The 18,475-nt window shown below is 32.7% G+C and overlaps 2 protein-coding genes and 1 long non-coding RNA gene across 9 annotated transcripts; all 3 read right to left on the reverse strand.

Annotated features, from left to right (window-relative positions):
- Positions 1-1,968: 1,968 nt before the first annotated feature.
- Positions 1,969-7,310, reverse strand: LOC112493193 (uncharacterized). 7 transcript variants are annotated; one of them, XR_009635049.1, is made up of 3 exons: positions 7,189-7,310; positions 5,665-5,704; positions 1,969-4,358 (listed from the first exon to the last, which is right to left on the reverse strand). It is a non-coding gene; the product is annotated as an uncharacterized LOC112493193 (long non-coding RNA). The 7 variants fall into 7 exon arrangements; XR_009635046.1 differs by having other exon boundaries at positions 1,969-3,363; positions 3,537-4,358; positions 5,665-7,309; XR_009635045.1 differs by having other exon boundaries at positions 1,969-2,273; positions 3,288-4,358; positions 5,665-7,309.
- Positions 7,311-8,064: 754 nt separating this feature from the next.
- Positions 8,065-12,318, reverse strand: LOC132800171 (uncharacterized). Its single transcript, XM_060813194.1, has 4 exons — positions 11,647-12,318; positions 10,937-11,290; positions 10,493-10,730; positions 8,065-10,406 (listed from the first exon to the last, which is right to left on the reverse strand). Exons 1-4 carry the CDS (start codon positions 12,316-12,318, stop codon positions 8,065-8,067), a joined length of 3,606 nt encoding a protein of 1,201 aa, XP_060669177.1.
- A 28-nt stretch (positions 12,319-12,346) lies between these two features.
- On the reverse strand, positions 12,347-17,320 carry LOC112493111 (uncharacterized). The gene is made up of 10 exons (XM_060813195.1): positions 17,219-17,320; positions 16,838-17,060; positions 16,524-16,759; positions 15,132-16,364; positions 14,717-15,044; positions 14,351-14,606; positions 13,983-14,267; positions 13,564-13,704; positions 12,952-13,431; positions 12,347-12,842 (listed from the first exon to the last, which is right to left on the reverse strand). Exons 1-10 carry the CDS (start codon positions 17,318-17,320, stop codon positions 12,347-12,349), a joined length of 3,780 nt encoding a protein of 1,259 aa, XP_060669178.1.
- Positions 17,321-18,475: the final 1,155 nt, after the last annotated feature.

Genomic DNA, 18,475 nt, shown 5'->3' on the forward strand with positions numbered 1-18,475 from the left:
ACATCTATCTGTCTTCATGTCAATGGATTCTATAACCATTTTATCTACATGAAGTTTCACACTCTAGCTATTTTCTTTTTTGTTGTTGTTGTTGTTATTATTATTACTGTACATTTTCTACCCTTAAAAATGTTAATTATGGTTATCATAAGTTTAATACTTTTTTTAAAAAAAGAAAAAGAAAAAAGGTTTGATACCTCTCATAGTGATAGGACTACTTTAAGTTTTCTGTACGTGGGATTGGAAGTAAAGTTAGTTTGAGAAAACTACTTGTCATTGATTCTATATCACTGAACTGCTAAAATTTTAATGCATGCTTCATTACTTCTTGGTAAAGGGCTAGCTTTTGTTGATTCAGCATTTTGTTGAATTTTGCTTTTTCTTTTCATTTTTTTCCCATTTTTGTTTTCGTTATTTGCAGTGAAGTCTAAAATATACAGACTGGGAGTGAAATGAGAATAAAGAAACTTGGATACATTATCAAAACTATTTACATCATATTCCAAAAAAAAAAAAAAAAAAAAATCCTCCCTCCCTAGCATCTCACTCTAGTATCTTCTTCTCCTCTCCCCGTTTTTCTCTCTACTCTATCTCCCTCCCTACATTCTCCCCCTATTTTCTCACTACCAACTTTCCTTCCTATTTCTCTCCTCTCTATTTTCCTTCCACTTCCTCTCTCTCCACTTTCTCTACATTTACTCTCTATTTTCTCTCCTTAATTTCTCTTTCCCTACTTCATTTGCTTAATTTCTCTCCCTCCACATTCTTTCCCCTCTCTTCTTTTTTTACACTTTCTCTACTACATTCTCTTTCATTCTTCTTTTTAATTTCTCTAATTGCAAAATTCTAGTTATCCTCCCTTTGACCCACTATTGTCATGAGGTAAAATAATTTATTTCATAAACTATTAATATTAGATTTTGTGAAATTCCAATTTATGTCCTTTACTTTCTCAATTTTGCGAGTTTTTTAAAGTATATAGTCATAATTTACTGTTTTGTTTTAAAAGTTTACAATTTCTTATCCAATAAATTAAAATCTGAAAGTCAAATTTTTTTTATTTGTATTGATCTATTTGTATTTTTAAAACTATGACATAACTTTCGTAAATTTAAAACTTTTCATTTATAATAAAATAATGTAGTTACTTGAATTAAATAAAAACATACGATCCTTTTTTAAAAAATAAAAAATAAAAAATCAAGGTTACTTGTAATTCTTTTTTTTTTTTTGGCACCGATTGGTTTTTCTACGTGTATTTTTTTTTTTAACCAAAAAACATTTAAGCTGTTAAAATTTAGCAATATTTTTTTAATATATTTTAGTTGTGTTTTTCTACATGTAATTCGGTTCATTTTTCTTAGAACGTATGTTCTTTCTGTTCCATGAGAAAAATATATATTATTTGCCTTCAAAACAAAAACTATAGCCTTTCTATTTTTTTTAAAGAATAATAAAATATATAGTCTTTTTAGTAAATACAAATGTCATTTTCGGTTTTTTCTTTTTAATGAAAAAAATAAATTTTCCCTTTTATTTTTGTTTTCATTAAAGTATTTATTCCAATGAGAAGTTGTAGTTTTTTTTTTTTTTTAATAAAAGAAACATAAAATAATTAAATCATATTTTTAATTTTTTTTTTGTTTTTAATTTTAATTTCAAGGGCATAATGGAATTTCACAAAATATAAAATTAACACACTCCATGAAACAATCCATTTTACCACATAACAATAAGGTCATCAAGAATTGCAATTAGAAAGTGCGACGAGAAATTATTTTGAGAAAATAAAAAACAAATGTAATAAGAAGAAAATTAAAAGATAAATAAGAAAACAAAGAGGAAAAAGTAAACACAGATAGTAGATGTAAATAGGCAGAGAAAAGTGGGAAAATAAAAGTTAAACAGAGAAAGTAAAAGAGATAAATAAAAGAGAAAGCAAGGAGATAAAAGAAAGAGAGAAAACAGAAAGTCAAAAGGGAAATAGAAAAGAGAAAGCAGAGAGACAGATTGAAGTGGGAAAGAAAGCGAGGAAGAGAGAGGGGCACACACACACAGCAGAGAGAGGAAGAGACTTGCCAACCCCAGCAGTCTTCTTCCTCCCAAACCCAAAAAACATTTATCTTTTATTATTATCAATATATAATACAACACAGTGTCACAGAAACTGAATTTCAAGTCCAAATTTTAAGGAATTGGATCAATATCTGTCGTGGCTCTCAAAATGTCTGCTTCTTTCTCTGAATATTACTGTCCAGAAACTATAACTGCCCCTGAAATAATATTAAATGCAACACGCGAAATAGTGAATTCAAAATCCACCAAAACCACCCTGACCAAAAAATATATATTTATATACATATACACCAAAACTGACAATATAATACCAGCAAAAAAAAAAAAAAAAAAATGCATACTATAAACAAAACTCAAACAATCAAACAACACAACAAACTACAGATCAATTGCATTACGAAGCAATAATGAATAGAAAAGTAAAACACAAAAGTTACAATGAATCAATCAGTCAAGTCTGTTACAACTTTTAGTTAAGTCCATTGCAACTTTTAGATATCATATATGCCTCATTTAGTTAAGTCTATTGCAACTTTAATTGTCAACTTATATACTTAAGAAAATATATCTGAATTAATTGATCATTTAATAAAATTAGATCTAACCAACATTCATTTTATATAACCCTAATGAACATTAAATTTCGATAACACTTAAAATGTGATAATGTTCTAGTGGGAAACAGTTTATTTTAATGAACTATCAAAGGCTCAAATTTTTTAGGACAAAATGCTTCATACAGAGTCCAACCAATAAGAGCAAATAATACTAATGCAGGTCATGTTGCTGTACTCATACGGTGTTTATAGCATGTAATAATGAATAATAGTACAATAAGAGAAGGAACATTATGAAATGACCATATAAAAAAATATAGATGAATATATCATGTCAGATGATGGAGCAAAAATCTAACCGCATGTCAGATGAATATAAAAAATTGATTCAAGTGATTGTAGATGGTCCAACAAGGTAATTTGAAATTAGGGTATAAGGACGTTAAAATCAACCAAGTTTTGGGAGGAATTCCAAGAGAAAATAATAGACTAGCAAAGTAAACCAAGAAAAAAGATAAGGCAAGGTTATGGGGAAAAAGACATGATTGTCTTCGCTCTAGAAGAAAATATGGGTCCAAATCTAGTGACATATGTGTGAGTGAAGGACTAAGTAAGATACATAGAGAGAAAGACGAAAGCAAAAAAAAATTGTACGTCCATATTTGTTCTGTCGTTTGATTTCTTTTCTCCACCTGGCTTTCCTTTCCACCAACATGGATACAAGGTGCCACTGTTCATAAAAAAACAGAAGCATATTAATATCTGGTAAGATAGGTAACTTGTTCAAGAGGAAGAATGGAAAAAATGATAGATAAGTTGACCAGCACAATTAATATCTTGCAAGGAATAAGAAAAGAATATTCGATAATTTGCAAACCAAATTGAAAAATAGGATGCACTTACACAGGTTTGGAGACCTTGGCAGTTTATACTATTCGGTCACCAGAAAACCATCCTCAATAATATCTTTTATCAACAAGAAAGCAATTAGAGAGATCAACCTAACTTACTAGCAATGTTTGTTAAAACTCGAGATCAACCCAAAACCAATTATGCAAACCTCTCTTTTGTTTAAGTTAATCAGAGGATCTATAAAATAAAATTCACGAAGAATGCAAGGAACTTGAACAAAGCAAAGCAATGAGATCAATTTCTTTAAAACGCCATACAATCAACAAAAAATAAAGCAATGAAATTTGAGAGAGAAAGAGAGAGGATATAATGTCAATACAAACAGCAATCAATTCCACATAAAGGCATCTAGTGGCTGCTACCTGTGGCATTTTGGCATTACAGCATCACATACTTCCTTCCCTTGGCCAGAATATGGTACATGCAAAGTAAGAAAATATGCCAGCGTGAAGTCCATCAAATTAGAGAAGAAGACAATTGTAACACAAAATAAAAAGCAAAATGATAAATTATCATCTTATTCCAAGGCAATTGTAAAACAAGACACAATAATTACCTTCTATTCCATGACAAACAAATTTAAATAATGAAACACATGCAACAACTGCAGACATAGTTTGCACAGCACAACTTTTTATAAAACTGATTTAGTACAATGAGGCAGGACCTTAGTAAATGTCTGATCATGTTTTACTGAAATAAACAGTCGCTTTTTGATACAGGCATAATCCATCACCCAAACTTCTATTGTGGGTTCTGTTACAAGCCCCATTTCCATTTCAATCTAGATACAGTATCAACTACCAAAAGGATCTGTATGAAAATGAAAAAGATTAATATACCTCTATTAGATTTTTCATGACTGTTGTTCTAGATTTCCTAGATATGTTTACAGGAAGCATGGCAAATTAGTTATATTGGATGTATGTCATATTGGTGTAGCAGTTCCACAAGAGGCTCTAACATTAAGTTTCTAGATAGTGTAAACAAGCTTCTTAGTTCCCATCTTCCTTTGAAAAGAATCACGAAGAAAACTAGTTCTCATAAAAGTGCCTCTTTAGAAGTCAAATAGAAAAAAAACACATCAAGCACTTTTGGAAGGATTAAAAAAAAAAAAAAAAAAAAAAAAAGGACCTTGCAGATTGCACTTTCAGTGGGGGGGAAAAATGGTTTTCTAAGAAAATATCCTTTCAACAAATAAAAATTCCACAAGTTTAAAACTATAGAAACTTGTCATATTGGTGTAGCAGTTCCACAAGAGGCTCTAACATTAAGTTTCTAGATAGTGTAAACAAGCTTCTTAGTTCCCATCTTCCTTTGAAAAGAATCACGAAGAAAACCAGTTCTCATAAAAGTGCCTCTCTAAAAGTCAAATAGAAAAAAAGTACATCAAGCACTTTTGGAAGGATAAAAAAAAAAAAAAAAAAAAAAAGGACCTTGCAGATTGCACTTTCAGGGGAGGAAAAAAATGGTTTTCTAAGAAAATATCCATTCAACAAATAAAAATTCCACAAGTTTAAAACTATAGAAACTGATTAGGTAGGTATGCCCAATTCCCATTTTCCTTTGTAAAGGATTTCAAAGAAAACTAGTTCTCATAAATGTGCCTCTTCAAAAAGTCCAATTAAAAAAAATAAATAAAAATAAAAAAGTACATCAAGCACTTTTCCCAAAAAAAAACAAAAAAAAAAACAAAAAAACAAAAAGGACCTTGAGGATTGTACTTTTAGGAAAATTAGTTTTCTAATAGAAAAACCTTGCCAAAAAAGACTTCTACAAGTCAACTATACGGATTTGAATTTCTGAAAAATAAGTTCCTAGATAGTGCTTACCCCATTCTTATCTCCCCTTTGAAAATAAGTTCTAAATTAATTAATCATTGAAAGAAACATAGATATATAACAAATAAATTTAGATAGTACTTCATAATGTAGAGAAGGAAAAAAAAAAAAAAAAAAAAAACACAATTAACAATAACTTATCAGAAAAAAGTCATACTGACAGAATTCTTCTTTTAGGTCACAATTCAGTATCTAATTTCCTAAACATTCTCTGACATAGACAGAAATTCTATATTAAATTACATGAACAATAGTTGAAATCCACAAATGGCTGCTACCTGTGGCATTTTGGCATTACAGCATCACATACTTCCTTCCCTTGCACAGAATATGGTACATGCAAAGTAAGAAAATATGCCAGCGTCAAGTCTATCACATTAGAGAAGAAGACAATCGTAACACAATATAAAAAGCAAAATGATAAATTATCATCTTATTCAAGACAATTGTAAAACAAGACACAATAATTACCTTCTATTCCATGACAAACAAATTTAAATAATAATAAAAAAAGGCATGAAACACATACCATCAGTTACAGACATTATTTGCACAACACAACTTTTTATGAAATTGATTTAGTATAATGAGGCAGGACCATAGTAAATGTCTGATAATGTTTTACTGAAATAAACAGTCTCTTTTTGATACAGGCATAATCCACCACCCAGCCTTCTATCTGTGGGTTCTGTTACAACCTCCATTTCCATTTCAATCTAGATACAGTATCAACTACCAAAAGGATCTATATGAAAATGAAAAAGATTAATATACCTCTATGCTTTTTACTAAATATGTTTACAGGAAGCTTGGCAAATTAATTATATTGGATGTGTGTCATATTAGTGTGGCAGTTCTAGAAGATGCTCTGACATTATGTTTCTAGATACTGTGTAAATAGACTCTCTAGTTCCCAGCTTCCTTTGAAAAGTATCACAACAAAAACTAGTTCTCATAAAAGTGCCTCTTTAAAAGTCCAATGAAAAAAAAGTACATCGAGCGCTTTTTTAAAAAAGGACATTGCAGATTGCACTTTCAGGGAAAAAAATGGTTTTCTAAGATAATATCCTTTCATAAGAAAGACTTCCACAAGTTTAAAACTATAGAAATTTATTTTTCTAGATACTGATTAGGTAGACATCCCCATTTCCCAACTTCCTTTGGAAAGGATTTCAATGAAAACTAGTTCTCATAAATGTGCCTCTTCAAAAAGTCCAATGGAAAAAAAATGTACATCAAGCACTTTTCAAAAAAAGGACCTCGAGGATTGCATTTTTAGGAAAATTAGTTTTCTCATAGAAAAACCTTGCCAAAAAAGACTTCTACAAGTTAACTATACGGATTTATTTTTTTGAATTTCTGAAAAATAAGATTCCTAGATAGTGTGGGATAGACTGACTTACCCATTCTTATCTCCCCTTTGAAAAATAAGTTCTAAATTAATTAATCATTGAAAAAAACATAGATATAAACAAATAAATTATCAGAAAAAAGTCATACAGACGGAAATTTTCTTTTAGGTCACAATTCAGTATCTAATTTCCTAAACATTCTCTGACTTAGAGAGCAAATCCGTATAAAATTTCATGAGCAGCAGTTGAAATCCACAAATGGGTAACAATAGAAAATCAAATTCGACAACAATTTTTAAGGCAAAATTGGAAGATACAATGAAAAAATCGTACAGCAAACGACTATGGTTGACCAACTACTACCCCAGTAGTACCACAAAAACCAAAACCCATATTAAAATATGTTTTCCAGCCTCCTAAAATTCGAAAATATTTTAAAAGAAAACAAACCTGGAATTGAACAAAAACAGCGACAGCGAAGAAATGAATAATCGTAAGGAAAAGTGGGAGAGAGAGGCCAAGAAGAAACAGAGAATATAGCCGTTGAGAGATACTCTTTTGAAATTTTGAAGAGTCGGAGTGTAGCCGTTGAGAGAGGCTTTTCACTTTTCAAGAGTCTCGAAGGGGAGTTTCACAAGGATCGCTGACGTGGCATGACGTGGCATTTTATAATCCATTCGATATGTCCGAATGGGGCACCAAACAGACGGTTCGGATGCTTTTTAAATTTGCTGACGTGTGTTCTATTGAGGATCGTTGATCTGGCATTTATATTTGCCGTTCTATGTGTTTTGACAATCAGAGATCAATTACTTTTTTTTTTTAAATAAAAATAAAAAGAAAAAGAACAGATTATTATTATTACTTTTTTTTTTCCTTTAAAAAAAAGTATATTTGTAGGTATTTAAAATATGTTCAGAAATTGAATATAGCTATGAAAATATAAATATAATAAGGAGCAATTAAATGCATGCCAAATCTCTGGTTTCGTCAAATTTGTATTGAAATATTGAATCTCATCCTTATTAAATTGCAATTTTTTTAAGTTTACATAAAAAGAAACTAAAAAGTACCATCCCATCACTAATTAATAAATTCGTTTTCTTCTAAAATTTCATCACATTAAATTGATAAATTGAAAATATTTAATTTATAATTATAAGAGAAATTTTGGAAGTGATGTGCATCTAAGAAATTCAATTCTAAAATAGAGCTGAAATTTTCACATCAAACATTTTTTTTTTTTCCCCTTGCCAATGAATGCAAATATTTTTCCCTCTTTTATTTATTTATTTATTTTCTGGCTGAAGAAAATCTGAACATGAGCTAAAACATTATGCTCATCAACTTTTCTCTGCCATAGTCAATATTCAAGTCTACAAAGATGGCATTTTGGCATTCAAGCTTCAAGCATTCTTTTCCTGACCTCACCACCACCAACGGATTTCCAATCTTTTGGAAAGCCTCTGCAAAGACATTAACATTCTCATCCGCATATCCTGGCTTCAGTCTCTGAATGGTTCTGCAAAGTTCTTGTGGTAGTTTTGAAGAAATCTCTTTGTTTTCTAGTAACTCGAAAAGTAAATCGAAATACTTTCCTGAGTTCAAACAAAGTAAGCACAAAGCAGTGAACAATCTCAACACCAGCACTGGATAGAATTCTGAGCTAAGTTTACAACTTTGAATCCATTCAGTGGCATCCTGCTCATTATGCAGAAGTTCTTCAACTATGCCTGCCACAAAGTCAAGGACAGTAACAAAACGTGACCGCCAATCAAATGCACCATGTATACTGAGCTCTGGATTCCAATCCTGATGTATAAGCCATTCAAGAAATGTTGATTTTGTAGAGAAAAAGAATCCTTCATAGTAGAACACCAGAAGCAGAAGGCGCTCCACGAGGTACATGAGACATCCTGGTGTCACACTCTCACTTATCAAGTCTGAAAAGTAGTAGTATTTTAAAGCTTCATGGAATTTTTGAACCATGACAACATGTTCAAGAGGATCAATGGAAATTGTAGATGATGAAGACCCCAGCTCTGATTCTACCAAACGTTCAATGCATGATCTCCATAATGGATGACTTTCAGACCTCTCAGCAATTTGTCCGTATAGCTCACCGCTAAGTTTTCTAAACGACCCCATAACTATCATCACCAGATTCACAATTTCTCCATGTGACAGATGACTTTTTGTGCTAATGTTTCTGATGAAGATTTCTTGGACAGAATTCTTGAATTCACCTCTCTCCCTGAGTTTAATCATATTCTCTGTTGATGATTCTCTCCAATCCATGGGAAATATAGTCCCAAACAAGTTATCTCTTGGTAGCTCCAGGTAGTCCTTAAGCATATCTTTGTGGTGTATAAACCTGGACTCGTTAAGAGAGTTAGCAACTACAAACATATGGATGAGAGTGATGCTCTTGTGATGCATTGCCAAGGAATCCTTTGTTGAGAACTCATAAAGGGCTCTAAGCTTTTCTAACACCTCTATACCGACATTGGTCATTTCTGAGCTCCAATAATTACGAGCAGCATTAGCAAACTGGTTAGCATTGAAGATTATTGATTTCTCCTTCTGGTGCAGATTTGGATAATCACTTTTCCTTACCCAGTAGGCATAAGAAGATAGAACAAGATAGGTGATCTTCTCTTTTGAAAACTGCTTCTTCACACCCAAATAGTTCAAACAGAGCTCTCCCCAAACACTTTGGTTTTCAAGACAGCTTAGGTACACAAAAATCTCCACAATAATCTGCTTCCAAACATTCCAAAAATAAACCAGTGTATCAACAGAAACTTGGTTCTTTGACAAAACCCCTTCTGCATGTGTTTTTAGATCAGCAGACAAATCATGATCCTGTAAATACTTTGAACACCAAATATTAAAATGAACTATCAGAATTTTTCGTGAGGATAAGAATTCCCCTCTAACACTTTGAAGTCTAACAGAATCACCAAATAATTGCATCAAATTGGACAATGGGACTTGTCTATCTGATAAAAGATTTTCCTCAAAACATACAAACTCAAAGAAGAGGAGTGAAATTTTCTCAGCCAAAGCTTTAGCCTTATCTAAAAGCTCCTCCTTTTGTGTAAACTTATTCATGGTCCATCCATCGCTCCTACCTGTTGAAAAAGATTTGGCAAACACATGTAGTAGAATAGCTAACGACGCTTCACTAAAACGTCCAGCCTTCTCAAGCAGAAGATTTCCAATTTGATTTGCTATGCTTAAAGCATTTAGGGAGTAACCCCATTCAATTTCCAATTGCAAAAGCTCATCAAGGAAATCTTCATTCCTTAAAAAAGATCGAGTTAAATCCTTAGAACAAAAAGCCTTAACGAATTTCATCATTTTGTTGTTATCTTTAAGATTTTTGCAACTTCGTGCAGCACCTTCCAAAAGCTCCTGTTCCTTGGCCTCAATTTTATCAATGTATCTTTTTGTCTTCTTACTTTCGGTTGCATCCTTTCTCCTAAAGAGGATGTAATTTAACCCCTCATCATACAACTTTCCCCGAATGCAAGCATCAATGCAATTTGAGTATAGCTTGCACTTCACATATGCTTGAGCAGCACGCTTGTAAGATCTTGCCTGAGTAAAACATTCTCCAGCTTCCTCCAGCTTAAAGTCCCCACATTTCTCCAGATAAATAGTACCTGCAAGAAGAAACAATAGAATTCTGGTACGTAACTGAACATAATTTACAAAACTCAAGAATTTGAAAGATATTGTAAGAACACACCTGCTTTTTCATACTCATTTGACTCATAGTAACATTGTGCAGACAGCTCAAATTTTCCAATGGAAAAATATAATTCAGCAGCCTTCTTGAGATATATATGAGCCATTTTGGTATCTGAACCACTAATATGCTGTGCAGAAGCTTGAAGGCTAGCAGCCTCAGCCAACTTTTCCCAAACTGTATTTCCTGCTCTTTGAAAGCATATTTTGGAAGATTCATAGTTACACTCATGAAAAAGCTGCAAAAAGAAAAAGAGAATCAAAATATTAAGAAAATCTCCAATGATAATTGTGAATGAGAAGAACAAGAAACAAAATTACAATCCCGTAACTGCAAATTTCATAATTTTTGAGCAAAGAAAGATAATCTGAACATCCTTAACCCTGTTTGTTCTATGAAACAAATTGCTGCACAAAAAAACGATGAGGGATCGGCAATCACTACCTTGACACCACGTGACTTCCAGTCCTCTCTGCTGCTTGTAACTTGGATCTCTTCCACTAATGACTTATGAATTTCTCCAACTTGGACAACTTTCAATTTCTTCCAGTAGTCAAATAAAGGTTTATAATGCTCCCCCATATTCTCAAAAAACCATAGCCTGTGCCTTGTACGTGTAATGGCTACATATAATTGCTTCAGCTCAAAACATAAAAGCTTATGTTTCGCCTCATTGAAACTTTGAAAAGATTTTGCAGAATCAGGTTCAATGAGATTTCTTTTCTGCATATACTCATATATGACTCTCCATTGATTTTTCATAGATGATGAACCAAAAAATTTGTACAGCAACACATCCTATGGAAAACAAAAGAAAAATTTAATGAAAACGTATGCAGCAAGTTATCTATCTTGACTTGAAGCCACACATGCAGATGAATCTATTTCTACAAAACCATGCCAAAGACTAATTCAATTATATGAACAGAAATTATACCTAGATTTTGATATAATATTTTTGAATATTCAAATTAGGGATTACCAAACTATTGAAACAGCATAAATATTTATTTGCACGTATATATGTATAAACACATGCATGTAGTTAAGTATAATAGATTCTACGCGTACGTATATGAATATAAACATACATTATAAGATTCTTGTTGCTAATTTTACCAAATTTGAGATGCTTAATTAAAAGGCATAACAACCTGAAACTCTAGGCCCTTGCATTCCATTATAGTCAGAACAAGAGCATGCTTTCCAATAGAGTTCAAGATTTCATTCTTAATAATGTCATCTCGTACTAACACCACCTGCTCTGCTCCAAAACCTGTAAGATTATTGCCAGAACCTCCAACACGTTTGAACATTTTAGTGAAATCCTTTTCGATGTTCTCAGATTCAATTAAAACTGGAGTTTTGTCATGAATCAAACTAGTCTCAGGGTTCAAGACATCAATAGATTGTGGAAAGAAATGATAGAGGAGGTCAATGACACTTTGAGCCAACTTCAAAACACCAGCATGTGTACGAAAATTCTGGCTTAATTGAAAATTGTCAGCAATTTTAACATGCTTACTTGTCCTGTAAGCCTCTTCACAACTGGATTTCATCACAAATTCCTCATAGAAAAGACTTCTTATATCTTCAAATCTAAAATCAACCCCCCTTGCTATTGTCTGGGCAGTGTCACCTGAGAAAACAAAGCCATCATCCACATTTCTGCATACATATTTGAATAGGGAAATTTGTCTCATGGTTAGATCCTGAACCTCATCAATGTACACAAAATCCAATTTGTCACCCTCATATTTGTGTTCTCTAAGTCGATGATGAAGATCAGAAACTAAATCGGCCAAATCATATTCACCATTTTTCATCTTTCTCTTTTCATATTGTAAAAAAATGTCATATACTCTCTCTTTCTTGCATGCTTAACTTTGACACCCGCCTCCCAGATAGTGAAATATAATCCGTCCGAAGTCTATCATCACAAGCCTTCCCAGATTGCAACTTACCCTTTATATAAGACATTATTTCTGTGAAAACAGTGGACGATTCAAGATTCTTGGGTAGGTGCATACTGAAATGGGGCCAGTAAGATGATTTGAATTTGTCAAAATTAACTTCCTTCATTCTAATAAAAGTTTTTAGAGCCAGTGACTTTGAACTACTTGTATTGCCTTGAGAAGGCCCTCTTGCTTCTGGGAATCTATGAAAGAATGAACTGCCTACTGTACCATTCAGCATCATGAGGAACTTATGAAAGGTTATAACAAGAGGGTATAATTTAGGAGGCAGATCAATAAAAGAATCTGGTATATCTGTAAACTCCATCGATCCATCAATGTCATCCAAACGAGCTGTTGTGCTCTCTTTCGAAGAATCCCCACCACAAGCAAATCTGCATTCAACACACATAAAATGGAAAACATGATTACTCCTCCACAATTTAACAAACATGGCACGGTAAAATTTGAAGAAAAATAATGTCAAAACTTAAGTTTATTCACCTTTTCAAGCCTGAAATATGTTGTTTAACAGCATAACAAAGATTAGGGCTAAATGTCACAAAAATTTGCCTTAGATGAGATTCCTTGATCTCTTCAGCGCTTTCACCATCCTCCGTTTTATTATCCTTGGAAATACAACAGTTTAATTCATGAAAACCTTCCGAAGCTATATGATGTAGCCGCTCTTTCTGAAATAACTTTCCAATCAAAACAGTTGTTTTTCCAGTCCCCGACCTCCCTAGTACAAAAGAGCTTCTATTGAAATGAACAATCTCCAATTCTTGGCTACTTAGTTCAAAAGGAAATTCCATTTCTTCACCACCACAGCTTGTGATCAAATGATCCACAATACCAGATGACAAGGAGTAGAATTTCATTAGTAACAAGCTGCTGCTGCTTGTTCCATTAAGAGCTTCAGTAGATCTCTTATGGCAGACAATAACATTGGCATTTTCCCAACTCATTGGAACTTCCAGAACTCTAATCAAAACATAGTGAGAAGAAAGAAAAAAAAAAATCAACAAGAAATTAACATCAATAGAAGAAAATGGGGTTCGGTAATTAGTATATAATCAAATTTATGTGATCTGAAATGCAGAGTATCGAACATACCCTTCAAGATATTTTTCCTTGCAGCGATTAATATACTCATCGGTGTAAGTACAGAATGTGATATCAAGACTTTTAACCAACTCTGGAATTTCTACTAGTGGCAGTATATCCCAAACCTTCAAGGCTTGAATGTATGATGATCTATTTACAATGTCATTGGAGCAAACAACATATAGATCTTTAACTTTTAATTTTTTCAAAATCTGCTTTGACTTATCGCATATTATGTTTATATTTCTTTTCTTTGGCCTCCAACCACTAGCAAGCATCCGCAACAGATTGATTACTAGTTTCTTCATTTGAAATGACTTAATTTTTCCAAATGAATTCCTAAAGTTTTGACTTATTAGAACCTGAGGCATTCAAACAATTTAATTATAATTACTAGTAGATTAACTACAAAACTAAATTAGAGGAACGGATCTGAAAAGTCCAAGTAGTAATCAATATAGCATGTAACAATGAATATGAAATCAGAATTTATCACCTCCCATCTAGCACTTCTGAAAAGAAAACTATCAGCATCAAGCAATTCATCAAATTGATCGAGCTCTGTCTTGACTTCTATTATAAATTTCCTAAGGTTTTCGTCTTCATCGAAGTTGAAGAAGCACTGACGTTCCTTAGCATCATGGACAATATGTGTCCAGAATGATTCACTTTCAGATAGAGCTCTTTCATTCCCCAAAATCCAAAGACTGTGTCTGTGAATGTCATCAATATAGTCAGTAAGTAGAGTATCTTTAGCAAACTAAGGAAAAAGTGCAAAGATAAAGCAACCTTGTACCTGGCCCTTGTCAAAGCAACATTAGTTCTCTGGAGATCTGAAAGAAGTCCAATCGAACCACCACAATTTGATCTTACAGTGGACAAAATTATTATGTCGTCTTCTTCACCCTGTAACTCGTCGATTAGCCTCACTTTCACTTTAAACCCGTCAAAGCACTTGTATTTCTGTTCAAGTCTCTCCCGTATTTCAAGTACTTGTGCTGTGTATGGAGAAGTTATACCAATGCTAAGCTGCTGTTTTGACTCTTTCCAAGCTGCATTACGAAACCAAAATTTTGAACCCAAATTTACAAACCTTGAATTCTTCATATAGAAGACACTGCAAGTAAAGAGAGTTTGTACGTTAATGGTATCGAGTACAAACCTTTGTATAGATTGTCTATGATTTTTACCACAATAGCAACCTCAAGCATATTTTTCCTGCTATATTTAAAATAATCCATTTCTTCTTTTCCACAAGAAACATTAATGAAAGAATATGGGCCAAAAAGTGGTCCTGGAAGATAGTGTTTACAGTAATCTTTTTGTCTCACATTCAAGGCATCCAATATTCGATTTGCATAGAACTTAGAATTTGGGAATGAACTAATGAATGGATGCATCCTATACTGCAAATCCAAAACCTTCTTTGGCACATCCCTCAAGATCATGCGTTCAAACAGGCTTCTTGCAAGACCAGCTTTTGCAGAAACCTGTAATGAAAGTGATAAAGGAAAACTCTGTGAATTTTAACGCCAAACAGTTAAACAACAGATGAATATTTGAACTTGTAGGACTACCGATCTTGTACATTTCTCTATCCTAGTAATTCTTACGTCCAGTATACTCACATTGCTACAAATGGATGCTTGTAATTGGCAATGATCACCGAAAAGAACAGCATGTTTCAGACCTGGTAGTTGCAAGGAAATGGACAATTCACACTCTTTCAACCGTGCAGCATCATCAACTATTAACAAGTTCAGTGGCCCCATTGCCAATGAATGCAGTTCATATGAAGAAGAACAAGTGCAAAATATTAAGGAAGCCATCTTGAAACAGAAATCCTTTGCTGAAGCTGTATCCATGGCAGTTGGAAGAAGTCCATCAAAGAAATGAAGCAGAGTTTGAAGACTAGAAATACATTCCTTTATCCTCAAATAAAAAAGGGTTAGTGTATTCACGACAGATTGACAACCCTCAGTTCTAGTTGAATTCGAAAAATCCACCTCCAGAAGTTCTTCGGAAGTTGCATGTATTTGAGTGAACAGCAATTCAATTGAATCAAGCGAATTGACAAGTTCAGCAATTTGTTCAAGATTATAATCTGGTATGAAATTTCTGGACAAATGAGTACAGAGAATTGAGATGCAATTCTTAATTTGTAATGACGGAGAACTGAATCTTTCTCTTAAAAACTCAAGAAAAATCTTGGAGACTTCTTTGCTAGCATTGTTCAAGCTACTAACTTCCTTCTTTTCAGTTTCATTTTTGAAGAATCTATACCAAGAAACACAAACTTCAAGAAGATCAATCATTTTCCTAACAGAATTCCTCCAACCACTGTGAGGTTCGAATACCTCCAAAAGCCTTTTCACGCGATAATCCAAATGAATCTCTTCTAGTTCTGAAATAGGTTCCGTTCCCTCTAGATTTCCAAATACTAGAACGTCACCCCATGAATGGTGCAAAGAATCCTTCACATTCCTTGTCTTGTATGACTCTTTAACTAGCTTTAGAAACTGGACACCCAATTCTGCAACTGCAATGTTTCTTGGGGTACAAACAAGAATCCTACAATTCATATTTGACAAATTGAGGAGCAAAACACTAAGGGTTTTAGTTTTCCCTGTCCCTGGTGGACCCCATATAAGTTGAACACTAGCTTTGCAGTTGCACTGAACTTTACAAAGTGTATCCATAACTACCTTTTTCTGTGATTCATTTAGATTCGACAACAAAGTTGCATCACACTCTTTCACCAAGCAACAATTCTGCTGCTCAGAACAAAGCCTCATATTCTCCTTCACCTGCTGGTCCACAATAAAAAAACACTTGTAATCACTGTCAAACATTCATTCACTCAGGAAATAAACAAACAAAAAGTACAAGGAAAAAAAAAAAGAAAAAAAAAAGAAAAAAAAATTGGGTTACGTAATTGAAAAAACAAGATTCTTATAAAGCAAAATTACCTCTGAACACAAAACTTCCCTGATGATTGATATATTTCCATACATTTGGAGGGAATTCCATATTCTTTCATTTGTTGTTATATTCATCAAGAAAACCAAAAATAATTGTTTCCCAACAACATTTTCTGCACCAATCACATGAAAATGAGAAGCTTTTACTTTCAAGGAAAAATTATCTTCCAGAACTGTTTCAGCCAAGGCCAATATCCATTTCTTTCCCAGTGCTGCTTCCAAATCTGAAATGCTTTCAGGTTTAGCATTTGTCAAAGCAAAAACGTCTCCAGGAAACACTCGGTGTGAGTACTCTCTTCTCTAAACACTATCATGGTTGTTTATCCAAAAATCAACCTTGATGTTATAAACACATGATTTTCCATGTGCATTGGTCTCCTCTAGTGATTCAATTTCAGCATATGGGGCTCTGGATATAGTTTGTAGCTTGGAAGACAGTTCAGCTCTTGTTTCTTCCAATATCGGAAATTTAAATGAATCAAAATAATGCTGCTCTGAGGAAAATGAAAGCGGAATTTCTTTCACCTATAAGAATTAATAAAGAGCATAACTTAGAAGTTCCAAAAATTTTGTGTCTTCTCTCTTTTGTTTTGTTGTTACAAAATTCTACCATAATGCTTATGCTACAAAATTGAGCAAAATGAGAAGAAATAGGGAAAAAAAGAAAAAAGAAAAAAACTGACCTGGGTTTTGTATAGCTCATGATTGAGTACATCTTGAAGACTCCAAGAAAATACCAAATCAATTAAAGTACCGGAATTGCAGTTCGAAATAACTTGCTTCATTTTTGAATCCATTCTCTGCTACTTCTTCAAGTCCTTCTCCTCATCAACATGATTTTCAAGTGATTTATGTTTATGCTGCTAGCTTTGGAATCTCTGACTTCCAATACTGTTCGTTGTTGTAATATATATTCCTTGCACTACTTACAAACATTGAGAAGTGGAAAAGGTGGAGGAGTTGTACATGCACTGGAATATAGGGAAGCTCAAGGGTGTTGAAAAGATTTACCGTTCATTTTTGTTTATTTATTTTATGTAATTAAAAGCAATTGTGAAAATAAATATGATATGTGATATTTGATATTTTGTATATGTAGTTCAATTAATTGATCAATAAAACAAAAATTTATCCTTTGAGGATTTCTAATTTTGTATACAGGGTACGTGTAACGACTCATGCGTATGCAACAGTGTCTAACCCTATTCCACCCTAACAAATAAAATACTTCCCATTGGAATTGGATTGCATAATTGGACTCGATTATCAAAAGTCATCTCCAAACACGTTGAACAAAGTTTGTTTCTTTCTTCTTTTTAGACCAAGGCTGTCCATCTATTCTTTGCCAAAAAAAAAGGAAAAGAAAAAAGATTATCTATCTATTAAAAAGAAATGAAACCCCTTTTTTAAGACTAAATGGAATAGTTAATAGACAGACACAATGTAGGCATTCAACAATTGGTGCAACAACTAGTGTATGCAATAATTTACTCCATAAAAATATTATGGTCCATGAAAATTGATGCACGTGCGTTTGTTTTGGTTCTCCAACATTATTTTTGTGCCATTTTTTTTTTTTACTTTATTTATTTTGTCAAGTTTTAATAATTTAGCAATAATATTAGAGTTATTAAAATGTTATCAAAGTTATTTACTATGCCAAATGATATCCATATGGTAACATTTAATTGGTTTTTCTTTCCTTTTAATTCACTCTTCTATTTAAAAATTCATTGTTTTTATTTAGATTATATAAATATATAAATTAATAATATTTTAACACATGTTATTTAATAAATAAATTTAGTGAATATTTTGATGCTTGAAATATTACATATAATTTAGAGATCTCTCACCTCTGAAAGGTAAAAATGCTTCTAGCTAGTAGTTCTATGTTTATTTTAGAGGATATTATTAGTGTTTTAATAATTTATACATAA

The sequence above is a fragment of the Ziziphus jujuba genome, chromosome 12 (genome assembly GCF_031755915.1).
Source record: "Ziziphus jujuba cultivar Dongzao chromosome 12, ASM3175591v1".
NCBI classification, from domain to species: Eukaryota; Viridiplantae; Streptophyta; class Magnoliopsida; order Rosales; family Rhamnaceae; genus Ziziphus; species Ziziphus jujuba.